The 17,733-nt window shown below is 39.4% G+C and overlaps 1 protein-coding gene across 5 annotated transcripts in view; it reads left to right on the top strand.

The window, feature by feature from the left end:
- The window catches only part of GRM3 (glutamate metabotropic receptor 3), a 109,242-nt gene that overhangs the window by 60,519 nt on the left and 30,990 nt on the right, over positions 1-17,733 (top strand). For all 5 annotated transcript variants that reach the window (XM_048964490.1, XM_048964521.1, XM_048964510.1 and 2 more), the window contains 2 exons: positions 442-1,045; positions 13,116-13,971. In XM_048964490.1, the coding sequence (XP_048820447.1) occupies positions 548-1,045; positions 13,116-13,971 (1,354 nt within the window). In that variant the 5' untranslated portion in view covers positions 442-547. The remainder of the gene's footprint in view (positions 1-441; positions 1,046-13,115; positions 13,972-17,733) is intronic.

Below are 17,733 nucleotides of genomic sequence, written 5' to 3'. Positions count from 1 at the left end.
AAAGACTAGTAAAGAACATAAGACTGAGTCCAGAATAGAGAGATCATGGAATGCTATGAGAATAAAAGATGCTATGAGAAAAAAAAAAAAAAAAAAAAAAAAAAAGAAAATGAAAAATGCTATGAGAAAAAAAAAAAAGAAAAAAAAAAAACCACAATGATCTCTCTCTTCGTAAAATGTAAAAAGTTGCTGAACAGTAGTCAACATAAGGTATATCACCCTGCATGTCTGTGGCCTTCACACAGCTGTCATAGCAAATGCTTAGTCTGTAATCAGTTATGGAGCAAATGGAATAAGGTAATCTACCAGAGCACAAGACAAATATATTTCTTATTACCCATACTGTCCATATTCCCTTAACACTGTTTTCAAATGTTTTATTGATAAATGTTTGTAACAACTCACTTCTGCCTTTTCTAATTATTTTCATCTCTTCTTTAGAAATCCAGCAGAAAGTCTTACTTGCTCGTTCTTCACTGACTTGTGGGACAACACTTCAGTTTTGGCAATGGATCAGAAGGAATGAAGAGCACTTTTGCTCCCACCAATGTTTCTTAGAGCTGCTAAAGCAGGACCAATGAAGATGTTCACCAGATTGCAAGTCCTTGCGCTAGCTTTGTTTTCCAAAGGAGTTTTCCTTTCCCTAAGTGACCACAGCTTTGTAAGGAAAGAAATTAAGATAGAAGGAGACCTGGTCTTAGGGGGCTTATTCCCAATCAATGAAAAAGGCACTGGGATAGAAGAATGTGGGAGAATCAATGAAGATCGAGGCATCCAGCGCTTGGAGGCCATGTTGTTTGCCATTGATGAAATCAACAGAGACAACTATTTGCTGCCAGGAATTAAACTTGGAGTTCACATCTTGGACACATGTTCCAGGGATACATATGCCTTAGAACAGTCTTTGGAGTTTGTCAGGGCATCTTTAACTAAAGTGGATGAAACAGAATATATGTGCCCAGATGGCTCATATGCCATTCAAGAGAATTTACCATTACTCATCGCAGGAGTTATAGGTGGTTCCTATAGCAGCGTCTCCATACAGGTAAGTCACTCCATTAGATGAGAATGCAGTTCCTGTTAAGCAAATTCTGCTCATATGGGATGGACAAAAATCAAGACTTAGATTAATCAATTGATTCTATGTGTGGGTCTACTGTGTAGTTTTTTTTGTATTAGTTTTATTCATTCTTTAAAACGCTTTAGTTCTAATCTCTGCCAGCTGCTCATTTCCTCTAGCCATGGTGTACCCTGAGGGCAGCTGAAGTTTCCAAAAGTCTTAGTGTTTATTTTGAACTGTGGATTTCATGAGATTTTTATAAACCTATCTTCAGATCTCTACTTTCAGATCAATAATAAATTATGCCGCCTATATTTCTGAATATATATATATATGCCCAACATGCCAAGTTTATGTGCTATTTGCTATGTAAACAATAGAGATGTAAAATAAAAGAAGAAATCCTTATTTTACTTCCAGGCTGAAAAAAAGTGAAAATGACATATTGCCAGAAACTAAAATTGCACCTGACCCAAAGGATTACAAGAATTTAGCATCTAATTAAGCACGCTGAAGCCAGTAAAAATTATTCTGCTGACTTCAGTGAACAAATTCTCAAATATCGCTTACAGACAGCAGTTTCTGAATGGCTTCCAAATTTACTCTCCTTGCTTTTGTTTTCATATATTGTTCATATTAAGATAAATTTTACCAGGAAATGTTGCCTGACAGAATGCAGTGCAAGCACTTCAGAAGTCCAGCACAGAAGACAGATGTCCTCAGTACCTTTTGCTCCTTTCTTCTGGCACACTGCATCTTTAGCTTTTGGTTTATATAATATTCATCTCAAATAGATTCTTAGTAGGGTGTTGGAGGGTATTTAATGTCTTGGAACGGTGTAAGGTTGCAGGTGGAATAAATGATCCACATATCCTTCAAATTATGCTTCCTTCTCATGTTTGTCCTCGGTCTCCAGTAGCTAATTGCAATGAATGTTGATTCTTCTTGCCCCTGTTCTTCCAATTTTTTTAGAAACCCATGATAAAGCTTAAACTCTTCGGCATTTTGTTCCACTGAATAAACACAAAGAATACATATGCCCCCATTTATTCTGCATCTCTGCTCTCCAGCCCAGGAATTTGTATGGCAGCGAAGACACAGATATTCTAAAGTTCCCCACCCCTGCCAGTGATTGCTAGTCACAAGCAAAAATATCCTCTAGTTTCACTGACAATGTCAAATCAACATATAACTGATTATTTTTGATTAAATTAAATAAGCCAGACCAAATAACTCATAGCCATCTTGAATGATGGCTTAAGCTCAGATTCATATAGGCTAAACCCTGCAGCTATTTTTTTTTTCTGAATGCCACCTGTGGGTTTTGAAAGGCAACAAACCTTATGACTAAAGGGCACAAGAGAAATTGACCACTGGCTACTATGAGAAATGTGACTTCACAGTCTGTGTACAAGGCCTAATTACTATATAAGTGTCAAAGAAGAAAAAGCATTCTTCAGTGCTACAGGCCATCTCAGCAGTGACAGAAAGCTCAAGGATTTACCTCTTTCATAACCAGGACAATGTTTCTCTTAGTGTTCGTTTCAGTGAGAATTACATTAAGCAATTGGCTGCTTCTGTTTTCAAGGGATTAATTCACATCAGCCTGAGAGTATGTCCTGTTTCCATAGAATATGGATAACTACAGAAGGAGCATCTCAACATACACCACCCTTTTTCACTTTTTTTGATCCAGTGCATGGCTTGTCTGTGTATCCATAGACAAGAGGCAGTAAGTAGGAAGATGTTTAGCCGTAAGAGAATCATTTTCGCAGAGAAAAAGCTCAGCCTCTTTTCAGTAGGAGTGGTTTTGTCCCACTGTGGGTCAGCTTGGATGTCAGGAATGTATGTCAGCAGTTACATAGGTACGATTGCTTCAAGAGCAAAGAGCCAGGGCTGGAAAAGAAATAGGTGAAGAAGAGAAATGGTGGCTACAAAATCTTGAGTAACACAGAATTCATCATTATTCATTGTCTCTCATAATCAGACGAGGGTACATGAAATGAAACAGCAAATTGCAGGCTGTTGTGGATGTTAAAACTAAACCAACAGAAGAAGTGACTAGGAAAAAACAGGATATTCTGTATAGATATCATCCTTGGTTTATCAATTCCCAGGAATGCAAGTATCTCAAGGCCAGTAAAAAATTCTGAAGAAGAAACACAGTAAGCTTGCATGATCCCATAGGTATGGAGGTGGCAGTGGCTTCACTGTACCTTGCATCTGATTGTATTTCTCAGTCCACACCAAATTCAACAGTGTCAAAAAGACATAAAGTAGCCTAAAAGGCATCTCTATAGAAGTATTTACCATTGAGGGAATGGAAGAGACATTTTCTTCCCTCCCAGAAGCTCTGAGGCGGTCACACCACACTCTTAAAATGTCCTGGGACTTCTTACACAACATCTGTCAGTCTGTCTCTTTGAAGCCAGTCCCTGGTGCTCACTGATGTAAGATTAAATCCGTATCTGAAGTGGCAGACTGAATGCGATGCACATTGAATACATTATATATGTACCAATGTCTCATATTCCAAAAGCTTGGGTTTGGAACATCTGTCACATGTAAATCAGAAGTCTTAATAAGAGACTGTCTCATTCAGTTTGCATGAAAAACAGCAATGCATACCTGTATATCACCCAATTTTTGAAACTTATTAAGAAGGATGAAACAACAGCAATATCTAACAGAAACACCTATGCTATGCTTAGCTTTGTGTAGTTGCCAATAGTTGTTCAAACATAATATCTTTCTTGCACATCTTCTCAGAAAAATAAATAGGTCCACAAATCACTCAGTATGCCAAAGTTTCCAGCTAGAAAAGAACTATTTAGTAGATTACTTCACCTTGACATAGATTAGGTTGGCTCTTCTCCAGTCCATCTCTTCTAGCTTTCCTCTAGAACTCAAACTATCTAGAAAAGATTTAATAATGCTGCTCATGTTGTTAAGATAGCCAGTCATGACTTCTGTTTCGAAAGAAAAAATCCCTATCAAAAAGAGCAGGTACTGCAGACTCAAGCCTGAAGATATAAGAACTTCAGAGCACTAAAAACAAATCTTTTGATAGTATGCCAGAAGACTATCACATTTTCTGACTGTCACCTCTATACTGCAGCTTCAACAGCAGCTGCCATCACTCCCCTACCAAACATAAGAACTCTCCATCTAGAAGGTGCAGCATGAGACTCAGCCCTCCCTGCTCCCCCACTTCCAGGCTGTCCTCAGGGTGCTGAGTGCTTTCCATTGTAGCCCTCTCGAGTACTTCTCATTTGCTCAAGAGCTGTAAGCATCATAGAGTCCACTGCACATCTTTTCAGCTTGAAAATATACCGTGCTGAGCTCTTCAAACAAGAAATTATTTCTGTTATTTTTCTTTGGTTTTTTTTTTCCTATTTTTTTCCTATTTTTTTTGAAATACAATGAATTTGTCATTGTATTTCAAAACCTTTTCTTCACCTCTTTCACCTTCCCTCACCAGATTTCTGTCTGGACAGCTGTCTGCAAAATCACTTCATGATGCTCCTGCTGTCTGATTTCTGTTTCTTTCATTATCCTTTCACCAAGGAAAAAAGAATTTATTGGTAAATCAGCAACGAACACCTTCCCCACTGAGTCGGTATGCGCAATAGGCACTTTTTGCAGAGAGAAAAACAAGAGAATGCAGAATGCTTAATTATTTTCTGGTCAGACTAGGCTATTATCGTTAATGACGATCTGGATAATTAGTTTTTAGATGATGTGTTTAAATTAGCGCTGAGCCCAATCTGCACAGCATTTGATCCCTCAAAACCCAAGCCAGGCTTCTCAGTTGTTGAAAAGGCTCATGTAAAAAAGCTTTTTTCCCAGTAAAAATATCTGAGTCGAGCTGATTCTGGGATCAGAAGGTACATTCTCTAAAGTTCGGAGAACTTAATTTTGCTTTAAAATAGTTTTTTAATCAAGTACAATTATTCACATCTCCTATCTGACAACAGAAATTTCAGACTTATTTTCTTTAGGGATGTTCAATGACACTGTAAAAAAGGATAAGAAAAAAAAGCATTGTTTGTTTGCATAGGGGAGCACCTGCACAGATAATCCATATGCCATGTTTAAAATACTCAGGTCAGCTCTGTAGGGAGCATGCATGTGTAAGCAGCAATATGAGTACTCGAGTCCTGGATTTGGCCACACACAATACTCTGTTTCCACAACCTGGTCTTGTCTTCTGAAAGTGAAGATCAGGCTGCACTCCCTACAGCCAGCGCTTGTAAAATCCTTAAGACATTCCTTTAGGGCCTTGTAACTGTGTATCCACTGCCTTCCTATTTATACAGCGCTTCAGCCCTTTGCGAAGTTTCCTTTCCGCTGTTGACGCACAAGATCTCCAAATCACAGTTATTGGGTTATTTCCCATTTAAAGATTCGTCCAGAAAAAAATGTCAGAGTGCAAACCACTGCCCAGCTGTCTTTCTGTGAATCCTTGCTGTGTCTCAAGTAAACTAGCAACAACCACAAGAGAAGATTTAAAGTTAAATTACTGTTATCAAAACAGATAAAGTCTCTCTCCAAAGTGAGTGACCATCTGGTGGTAAATTCAGACTATGTACTCATTTACTAGCTATCTTTCCCCAGCTATCATTTCTCTTTAGCCACGCTGTTCTGTCAGGGACTCCTAGAACATGAAACAAACCACCCTTGTTTTGTTTCTTCAGGAATAAACCGTCCACCAACCAGAGAACTCAGAGAACAGCATGTGATTTTCACAATATGGAAAATAATGCATTGGAAAAACTAAATGCAGGAAATAATCTTATAATGTAAGGAGTCCAGTCTCCCTGCATATGGACTCAATAAGGATATGGGCAGGTCATGTGCTAGAGGCTGTTGGGGTCATCTAGGACTATGCTGCACATCTGCCATTTGTGCTGTGCAGAATAGCTTTGCATTGAACTGTGCAATAGCCTGAGGTGATTTTGCGCTTGTAAGGCTAAATCCTTACTAAAAGATCTATTCTGTGAGATGGGCCACCTGCCACTAATACTTAAGCTATATATGCACTTTCTAACTTTTTGGCGTCTCCTTCAAACTTCTTCCCTCTTTTATCTTGGTCCTTTCTCTCCTTCCTCTATCCCCCAGCCAGATTCTTGTTGTTTGCTCCTTTAAGTGTTTCTGTTCCACGTTCAGAAAATGAGTGTCCACTGGGTTGAGATTTTCAAAGTGCCTAGACTACACCAGATGTGTGTTCCCTAAAGGTTCCAAATAAATGTAGGTACCTTCCTCTCCTTGGCTTCCTAGAAAATCACAAGCTAATTCATTCCTCTGCAGTCTTGGTTGGTCAGTTGTTTGGTTGGTTGGTTTTTCATTTGTTTTTGTTTCTTTTCTTTCTGTGTGAGCATTTTCTCCTATTGCAAGTAGAAATGTGTAAACCTGAACTTTCAGGTAAGAAGGGAGCCCTTCAGTTTTCCATGTGAGGAAGGGTGATGTAACTGCAGGAGAAACTGAACAGGAATGCATTAAGGGCATCTTGGTGTCACCAACTCTCATTCTGCCCCTTCTTAGTAGGACTTATGCAACAGATGATGCATCTCAAATAACAGTACTCACTTCTGACTCCAGGGTCGCATTTATCCTTTTTGAACCACCAGCCTATAGTGTTTTTTGAACCATCAGGCTTTTCTCGAAGGCAGTCATCATCTGTAAATGTGACACGAGTCACTCATAGCCAGGTTTACAAGGTCTAAGTAGAATCATAATCAAATACCTGTCTTGCCCAGATCAAGGTCTTCTGCAAGACTCTCTCCTCAGAGTGCCAGCTTAGTGCTAAGCTTACATCACTTCAACAGCTAATGCTGCACATAGGCAGAGTGCATACGTGACAGCTCATTGCACAGAAAGAACAACAATTTCCAAGCAATTATTTGCACAGAGAAAACCATCTCTCTGCATGTCCTTGCCTTATTTTTGATTACACAGGACAAGCATATAGAAAGATATTCCTGGGTTGTCCAGAGAAGTCCTACACATTATTCTGTCAGTGTTGCCAATATCTAGTGTTCTTCTCATAGATGCAATTATTTCACTGTTCAAACGCTGCTTCTCTAGATGTGACACATATTGAGTCCACTGCAAATATTGTTATAATTCTCTATCTTTGTTGCCATAATATTCAGAAGAGCTAGACTGAAACAGTTTTCCTGTTTCCTGTTAACTGAAAAAAAAAAAAAAAGAAATTGGATTTCATGTTTGTTTTATTTTGTGTGTTATCTCTTTTTTGGAAGGAATTTTGCTAGAAAACAAAAAAACACACATTGGAAAACAGATCTCTTAGTATCAAAAATAGAGAAATCTGAATAAAAACTACTGCTTCTGTCCTGTAATGTATCAGATTACACACAAATACAAGTTGGGATGGCGCTCCTAAATAAGTTGGTTGCTTCTGGCTCAGTTTCTGGCTATTAACCCTTAATGATTAAAAGGACAGGGATATCAGCACTACTGATGAATGTAAATATTTTCTTCTGTAGGTTGTGACAAGACCCCCATATAAAGGTTGTATTTCATAGTGCCTTTTATACTATTCCAGACCACTGTGATATCCAGTTTTAAATGGAGACTACAGAGAAGATGTTCTAGACTGATAGAGGCATTTCAAGTCAAATATCAGTATAGCACTTAATCTTTTAATTTGTTATTGAAAACATATCAGAATCTGGAGTTACATATTTTCTGAGTTAGGTGGCTACATTTGCATCACTGAAACCTGCCCATCTCAAATAGTTTCAAATCGTGTAAGTGATAAAATGGCCAAGCTGAGCTGCTGGTTAAGGACTCACCAGGGTGAGTTCTCGGGCTGTTATGCTACTGGCATCTTGTCTATCCTCTACCTAGTTCTGAGAGATTGGAAAGACTGCATCAAGTTGTAGCTCCTTCATCTTTCAGCTTCTGGCATTCCCTCCCTTAGTGTCATAGATTGTTACAGCATGTTGGCCCATGGTTAATGCAAGAAAGAAATTGGACAATGAGAGATTTTAGCAGTGTTTAGAAAGTATTGATGTGGATGGATCAAACTGTTCCCAAAGTAAGAGACACGACCTTGAGCCTACAGAAAGCCAAGACAACAGCCAAAGTTATGGTAGAGCCCACGAGTCTGACAAACTGACGCCAAGTGAAATGGCGATTCCTTCAGTGTCTCAGTAGTCACTATCTACCTGTACCTCACTCCCATTCTGCTCAGCAGCCTAATTTTCAATCTGTTCGAAACAACAACAGCAGTACTTGTCTGTCTCAAAGGAGCTTTGTGAAATTAGATTTATTAAACCTTGCTAAGTATCATGAGATTCTCACATGGAAAATGTTTCAGAAGTGCAGAGCACTGCGATCTAACAAGTGACCTCCTCTGTCCAACCAGTGTGTGATACATGCTTGTGAAGAAACATTTTCTGCGCTAGTACTTCAGAGATTTTTCTTTTTCCAAAGTGTTTCCTGTGTTCCCCAGTCATATACACGTTAAAACAGTCTGAGAAGAAGGAAAATTTCAAATTAAAAAAATGAAATAAGTCCTATTACCAGGAAAAAAAAAAATCCTACATGTGATACACAAAATGCTTGATGGGACTTCGTAAATCTCCTTCAAATTAAAAGACAGACCAGGGTTTCTGATACACGCAGGTCTTACCTACCTGATCCTATCATCAGGACTAGTGAATGGCCAGAAACACAATGGGAAGCCAAATTCTTGTGATTGAGAGCTGCGCCTAATCCACTGCTCCTTGCATGTAGTAATTACAAAGACATTTTCAGTGTTATAAACAAGACCGCCCACAAGTATTTGTATGATCCCTGATGTACAGGGTCTCAGAATGGAGCAGTAGCAATATAGAGATGAAACAAGGGCAGAACTGGGTCCTTACAGTTGTAGCTCTATAGCTGTCTGCTCCTGCCAAGAGATATGGCACACATGGGACTTTCTGCCCTGCTCATGTTAGGCAGCTTCTTATGACAATGGAGTGAGAGCAACCAGTTTTTCACATGCATTGGACACTTCAGCACAGGAAAGCCACCATGCTAATAAATCCAGCAGCATGATGGCAAATGAAGTTTTCCTGTCACTCTGGAAGCTAGCATGCTTTGTTCACAGCAAACTGTGCAAAGCTGTTGCTTTAGGATTGCAACAAGACTATCCAGCTTCATTTTCAAAGGTGCAAAACCCATCAGTTTCAACAAACAAAACCAAAAAAACAGGCTACTACTGCAATTTAAGTGCCAACATATCAATTTCAGTCTCTAATTGCATGCCCTATGTCTTGTTTAAATTGCTGCCTGGAGCTTTGCCAAAACAGATTATTTCACTTAGCTAACATTATATCTACACTGCAGTTCCGAGCTATAGTGCGCATCCCAAGGCAGCCTCAGGTGGTGCAAACTTGGTACTACAGTATGCATAACCCAGGTTCATATTACACTGTCCTGTACTACAGTTAAACACAGCAGAGCACAACACTGGAACACGGTAGAACATAACATAGCCTTAGAATATCAGCTTCCTTCTGAATCTGTTGCCTGCACTTTGATCTTGCTGTTCATTCTGTCAAGACCTGATTTGCAGAATCAGATGTTCAGGTCAGCACAGAAAGAGCTTTAAAAATCAGGACTATTCTGGAACTAGCCTGAAACCAGAGCTCCTTTGAAAAATTAGTCCTTAAAATCAAAGTGTCAGAATATTGCAACTTCAAAATTCCCAGAGTAGTTTCTTGATCTGAATTAATAACAGATATGGCATCCTTGACCTCCATCATCAGTCACAGCTCTTGGGAATCACTGGGTCACCATCTTCTACGAATGGTCATACTTTTACTCTTTGTTTGTTTGTTTTCTTCCATGAAAAATCTACCATCTGGACATCACTGAAGAGCTTTACAGCAAACAGCATTTCATTAGAGAAGTTTTCCTGTCCCTGTAACACAGGAAGCAGAATTGCTAGAAAAGTGACTTCTGGGGTGCAAGACAGCTTATGAAATGAGGCAGTAGTTCTGTTTCCCTGTATATAAATAGCTTTGATGCTTAAACTAATAGAAATGAATAAATAAATAACATGCTGTATTTCTTAGGACTATCTTTCTGTGAAGGCTTGACTACACACTGAATAACATTACTTTATGTACAAAAATGGCCAATTTGGGGGAAACATGCATAACAATATGTGTATATATTCTTATTATGGTCTAGTTAAAACAAAATAATTCCTGCTAGGATAAGCTGAAACAAGAATAGCAATGCCAGACCACACAGTTCTGCAATAAATGCTGTTGAATAGCTGCACAGAGGACATTCTTATCACCAAATCAAAGTGCTCTTTTTGAGTGAGGACACATGAGCATCTGAATATATGGGCACATAATCAAAAGTTACAACTCACAGAGGCTAGACAATACTCAGACCATCCATTGCACACTGGTGAAAAAAAACAAGTCTCTTGGCCCAACCCAATTGCTTTATATCTGTTATTTTAAATGTCCACAACAAAAATTAAATCCCTTTGTTGCAGCATAAGGCAGTTAATTGCATGTTAGCATCCAGCAAGGTTGTTAAGACTGTGTCAGATGTTACCTGAAGGACAATAACTTATTTAGCCACAGCATTTCCCACATGTGCCTACACCCTCAGGCAACACCACAGGGCAATATCCCATGCTACCCTTGAGAATAAACTATCCAAGCAGAGTAGGTAAGGCTTTATATTAGTTTAAGAGAAAGAAAAGCTCTCTCAGATATCTATTTTACTATGGCATGGATCAGCAACCCGGCCACAGACACCTACAGACTTGAGCCTGCTTCTTGCTACTGCCCTAGGAGGGGCAAGGACAAGGTCTCCCTAGGTCCCATGTTTCAGACAGCTCAGGGGGTTGTGAAAGTCACTGTGCACATATGGTTAGGCAGCAGATTCTGATCTGGAAAACACCAGTTTGCAGTGGGAGTCTGAACTACAGCAGGAAGTTGACTTCTGCAATATTATCTTAAAATAAAATTTACCTCTATAAAATCTCAAGAGATAAGGGACACCAGAAAGCAAAAAAAATTATTTAGGCTATTTTTACTGAGCTGTCTGTTTTGCTACTGACAACTTATTCTTTAAAATTTGCCTTGTTCTATGGAGGTCGCTCCAAAAGTAATGCCTCCTATTTATTTCCATGGAAACAACAACATCTACAAAGAGCACAATAACACTACTCAATAGAGCAAATTCTCAGCTATAAAATATTATTTTTCAACTTAGTTGCCACCATTAGCTATGCATTTTCTCCTGTGATGAACGAAAGACTGCATGCCACACTCACAAAAATCTGCACCAGTGAAGGTGACCCACTGTTGCTAGGAAGATGTTCCCCATTCAGCCCATCTATCATGGGACCAAACAGATAGAAACTAGAAAACATTAAATCCAGACTATACAGTGGGTGTGGTAGGACAGTCAAGATAGGATTGGCAATGTGTCCCATGGTCTTCAATCTGGTATGGGATCTGGAGTTATTGTGTTGCAATAGAAAGACTGTCTTCTTCTCTGGTCTGACTCTGGGATTTTGAGACTTCATCTTAGTCAGTATTGCAATGTAGTGGTCAGAGTGGATGGTTCATTCAGGTTCCAGCAAATCCAGAATGATCACTCCTTTCCTATTCCAAAAGCAGTGCAAATCACTTCAGCCACTGAGGGCTGCATCTTTAACTTATTCTTTGTTGAGGAACTGTCATGCTGTCATTCTTTGGACTGCCATCTTTAGTCTGGCTCAGCTCATAGGGTGACACTACACCTCGTCATCAATAATGATGTGATCCAAGAAACTGTCCCTTTCAGCTTCATACTGTTTCAATAAGTCCCGACAAAGTTGTGTACAGTGTTCTTCCTGTTCCTGTGTGAGTATTGATGGGAATCATCTGGCACAAACTTTGCAATATTCCAATGTTGCCACCACCATTCCCAGTGCAATGAAGCTAATATTCAACTCTGTACACAGTTCTCCGGTCATATTCCACTGATTTGCATAGATGAGCTGATCAAGATGCTCTTCATTTTGTGGTATGACAGCCATGCATGGGCATCCAGAACATGAGTTGTCTTTTGTGTCACTGTCACCAGTGCTGAAACAAACAATCCACCACCTCACTGTGCTCATATGTACTGTTTGGACTCCGTAAACATTCAGCAAGTGTCAGTGAATGTCAGTGGGTGCAATTTTTTCCACATGGAGGAACTCAGTGACACATCCTTGCTTCTTCCACACTTCCATGTCAGATACCATTTTGTCAGACCACTCCTCTGCTGTCATTTGTCACACACAACAAAATGCAATGGAATTTTGGTGGGAAGATTCAACCTCTACTTCCATATCACAGACATCTGCTTCTGTCATGGTAGGCGAGCATCATAAAATTGGAAGTGTTACTTTCAATATTACATAGTGCATCACAAGAGGAGAACTAGCCCACAACAAATTTGCCATCGCATAAGGACTACAGTCAGAACAGCTCAGAAGACTGTTTAAAAAGTAAAAAGTAGGAGAGGCAGTGACTCAATATGTGAATAAATGAGGTCAGAAAGTGTTGTGAAAGAAGTCTGTACATATGTATCCATGATATTTACATAAATTAGAAATTTGCATCTTTTCTAAGTGTATCTGTTTATCAACTGCCCTGATTTTTGGAGAAGAATCACACCTCTGAACAGGTGACATGCAAAACTCCACACCTTAGTAAGGAGCATAAGCTGAGACAGAATTTTATCAGCCATTTTTGTTTAATTCTCTATTGGTTTAAACAAACTCAACTTGACAGAAATAAAGAATCTGTTACAGATGCAGCCCAAAAAGGATTTTGGGGAGACAGCTGGACAGCAGAACAGATATTTAGCACATGCACAGTATACTGCAGTCACAAGAGAATATTACCAGTATCCTCTATCAACATTCTTAACCTTTGATTGTCCGAACACGTCTCATTAAAAATCACTACTTATTACTTCCCCTATATATTTTTATAGATATCATCCTTTAAAAATATTTTATTCCCCTTTATTGCAGGTGGCAAATTTGCTCAGACTCTTCCAGATCCCCCAGATAAGTTATGCCTCCACCAGTGCCAAGCTGAGTGACAAATCCCGCTACGACTATTTTGCAAGGACGGTGCCCCCTGACTTCTACCAAGCAAAAGCCATGGCTGAAATCTTACGGTTCTTCAACTGGACTTACGTGTCAACGGTTGCTTCAGAAGGAGACTATGGGGAGACGGGGATTGAAGCCTTTGAGCAGGAAGCTCGCCTCCGCAACATCTGCATTGCCACCTCTGAGAAAGTGGGACGGTCCAACATCAGAAAGTCCTATGATGGTGTGATCAGAGAGTTGCTGCAGAAACCCAATGCCAGAGTAGTGGTGCTGTTCATGCGAGGCGATGACTCTCGGGAGCTCATTGCAGCTGCCAATCGCTTTAATGTTTCCTTCACCTGGATTGCCAGTGATGGATGGGGAGCACAAGAGAGTATTGTCAAAGGTAATGAGCATATAGCCTCTGGGGCAATAACCTTGGAGCTTGCTTCCCATCCAGTTAAAGAGTTTGACAGGTATTTCCAAAGCCTCAGTCCATACAATAACAGACGAAACCCCTGGTTCAAGGACTTTTGGGAGCAAAAATTCCAGTGTAATCTCCAGAATCGAAAGCCACACAAAAAAACTTGTGACAAGCACTTCACCATCAACAGTTCCAATTATGAGCAAGAATCCAAGATCATGTTTGTTGTGAATGCTGTGTATGCGATGGCCCATGCTTTGCATAAAATGCAGCGGACTCTGTGTCCAAACACCACCAAACTGTGTGATGCTATGAAACATCTGGATGGCAAGAAGCTGTACAAAGATTATCTCCTGAAAGTAAACTTTACAGGTAATAACTTTGCTTTCAGTGCACACGCAACATCACTGTAATTAATGAAATATTCATTGGTCACAGTAACAGCAAGCTAAATTTCCTATAGCTACTAATTAGGGTTCAAACAAGGGTCATATTTAAGGAAGGCTACTCTTGTCACAGGAAGAAAGCATGATGAGAACCCTAAAAATATAAATCAGGTTGGTGTTGTTTTCAGCAATAGGATGAGATGTAGGTGGCAACAGTTGTCTTGGAAATGTTACCATCCATCCCATACACTTCTGGACACCAGTATCCATTTCATTCATAGCCAGTTTGGCTTTTGCTGGGCATGTCTCAGGGTCAGTGATCATTTCATCACTTGCTACATTAGGCAGTTGCCACTGCGACTATGCCAAGAGTTGGCCTTCTAGTATTTGGACTCTAAACAATGTCCAATGCCTTTGAAACAGTAAAACAGCGATTCCTGCTCTAAAATCAGATAGGTAAAAAATATCTAAATTTGTGGGACAGAGTTATAATCTGTGCTAAAGGTCTTCAAACTTTATGACCAAGTACAAAAGTTAGATTAAATGTGCACAAGAGTCATAGAGTGGGTGATCTGGTAATGATATAAGCAAATCTCACAAGGACTGGTTGTGCAGCATAAGACAGGTCAGTGCTTTGGCCATCACAAATGACTGGGTTTATGTTTGCTTTTAATGTTACACCATACAAGGCTAAGTAGGTCACAAGCATCATGCCCTCTAATTGTTATGTGCCTAATTTTCTGCTGAAGCATTTTCTTTGAGCTTGCATTTCTATGTATTATTCTATGTATTATTAAACTGATATACGCCTGATGAACTGCTAGTAAGGGAACATCGCACAGTGCTTTCTGTGAAAACTAGCTCCAAGAGGTATAGAAGGGCAAATACACATCATACAACATGGTCAATCTCAAGAGACCATCAGTAAAAGTACAACAGTAATATTAGAAATTATGTAAAACTGTCAGATTGGAACTCAGTGTTTCATTCACTATAAGGTGCTACGGCCTCCCAGCATCTTACTAGTTGATTTGTTTAGAGTATTCCAGGCTTCATGAATCCCACATGCCTTGATTTCTTTACCACAGAAATCAAGGAAGGGCAGAAGGGACTGGTCATTTCCTGCATCTTACCTTATTCCACAGGAGGTGATTCAGGAAAAGGCATGAGCTTAGACATGCTCTGGTAACATAGGTTCAATCATAAGGAATAATAATGTTCTCCGAGGGAGCAGTTGGAATTTGATATGTTTTAAAACTCTCATTTGAGTGTTGCATGCAATTCAGATGAAGCAACACACGTGACTAGAGCCACATGATGTTTGTGTATGTTATGTTGTTTTGACTCCTCCTAAAGACTGCTACGTCAGTAAGAACAGTCACATACCATCTCTTACATGGAGGTATAGTCAACGTACATATACCACATGAAGTGCTGTAATTGTATTTGATTTATCTATTAATTTTGTGTCTCACAGAAAACAGCATAAAAGTCTTTTCATCATTAGAGCCATGGAAAATTAGAAATAATCACCATGTCTCCTCCCTCTCCATATCACACTTAGAACATAGAAAATATTTTGCTTACATTCATCCCCAAAGATATCTGACTATCTTGAGGTTACTTAGGACAGTAGCAACCTACCCCAACATACTCACCCAGTGCATTCATTCAATTCAATAACTTGAACATCAATAATTTGAAAACATAATCTGATTTTTCTGGATTTAAGTACATACATTTTCCAGTCCATTATTAAATATTCTCAGCTCCATTGCTTGATTCCCAAAAATTTTTCAGTCATGCACTTTTAAGCACTCAAACATTTTTGCACTCAGCATTTAGATGTAAAGCCAAGATATCTACTTTTTTCTTTGACCAAAACTCCAGGAAAAGAAATAATTTAGATACAGACAGAAAATTTCACTATCATGATGACTGAAATAGTTTATACTTCTTAAGAATTAGAAATTGAAGCTGCCAAGCTGAAAAAAAAACCATTCAAAGCCTGTCATTTTGCAACTTTTAAAATGGATAGCTTTTTAGAATCGAATGAACTGTTTTAAAAGTCAGTGAGGAAGTCTTTCAAACTCTGAAGAACCCTGCTTTCAGTTGATTTCCAGTTTAAATTGTTAGAAATCATGGAGAGTTCTTTTCCAAAGGCTTTGTTCCATATGTATTATTGGTAGTTTACAGCATGATTTGCTCATCCCCAGTTGCCTTGTTATCAGTTCTCCCATTATGATGTTAATTCACACTCGAACTGTCTGCAGCCTTTGAAATCAGATGAGTGATTTTTAAGTAGTGAAAGAATCAGCGAGTCTCCTATGACTTCTTTTCAATAACGTGAAATTTTAATACATACAAATTTTGTCATTGATTTGCACAGGACCAAGGACTCATTTTTGCTATTTTCTGCTTGAAGAAATTCTCTGGGTATGTTGCTAATGCAACAAACATTTGATCAACCATGCTTTCATATTTCCAGCTCCAAAACTGAGAACACATACTCAGTCCAGAGTGAGGATAGCATGGATGCCACCAGCCCATTAGCTACCCTACAGTCAAGTCAGACTGATTTTTCTTATTTAGAATCATAAACGGTTTGAGTTGGAAGGGACCTTTAAAGATCATCTAGCTCAACTCCCTGCAATGAACAGAGGTACCACAGCTATATCAGATTGCTCAGAGCTCCATCCAGCCTGACCTTGAGTTCCTCCAGGGATAGAGCACCAACCACTTCTCAGCACCCATTTCCAGTGCCTCACCACCTTTATCATAGAGAATATTTTCCTTATATCCAGTGCAAATCTGTCCTCTTTTGGTTTGAAATCTTTTCCCCTTGACCTCTCACTTCTTTAGCATTAGATAGCGATACACACTCAATGAATGAATTAGGCAATAAACAAAAGTGACAACCATGTTTGCTCACACACACAAATGGTTATTTAAGAGATGCCTTCAGTGCTGAAAGGCATAGATAGCTGAGCTTTGCATGCATAAACATGCAGCAGGTAGCATCTTGCAACTTACCATGAAAACATCTGACAAATGGCCCTGAACATGTTCTCCCATCTTCCCAAAACATTCAAACACACCAGTTTGGGCAAATGACAGGATTCGATTATGTGATTAGTGTGACATTGTGCAATTGTAGACATTTACCTTATACATGTTAATTAGTTTCACCCATTCATCAATTATAGTTAATGGAGGGGATCAGCACTCACAAAGGGCGATTCAGACCACGTGAGATATGATTTGCCCCTATATCTCTTTCAGTTGACAACAGAAGGAGCTGAGCAACTGAGATTCTCACCTGCTGTTTGGCTAAAAGCCTGAGGTAAGCCTCCCAGGCACAGCAGTAATGGGATCTGTAGGGAAATACTCAGGCACCAGCTGATAGCATGGTTGGAGAAGAGGACTGGTCAGGATTTGTGCACTCCCATGCCACTGCTGCTACTGACATGCTGTGTGACAGGTATTTTATGAACACCTCTGGGGGGTTACTTATTTCTCCCTGTTCCTTAAACTGAAATAACTGAATGCAGTGGCATGCAAGCAAGTTGAAATTTCCTTCCTTATTTTCTGCGACATACACAGAGAACATATTTCTCTTACAAGTCAATAAGATGTAGATGACAAATGTGTTATCCTGAATCTTTTCTCTAAGGGAAAGCTGTTTACTCCCAGTACCCAGTTCCAGCAGCAAGATCTGAGAATACAAAGACCAGCCAACAAGTAAATA

This window comes from Lagopus muta, chromosome 1, assembly GCF_023343835.1.
Source record: "Lagopus muta isolate bLagMut1 chromosome 1, bLagMut1 primary, whole genome shotgun sequence".
NCBI lineage: Eukaryota > Metazoa > Chordata > Aves > Galliformes > Phasianidae > Lagopus > Lagopus muta.
The sequence above is the reverse complement of the archived record's forward strand: the minus strand, read 5'-3'. Positions and strand labels throughout refer to the sequence as shown.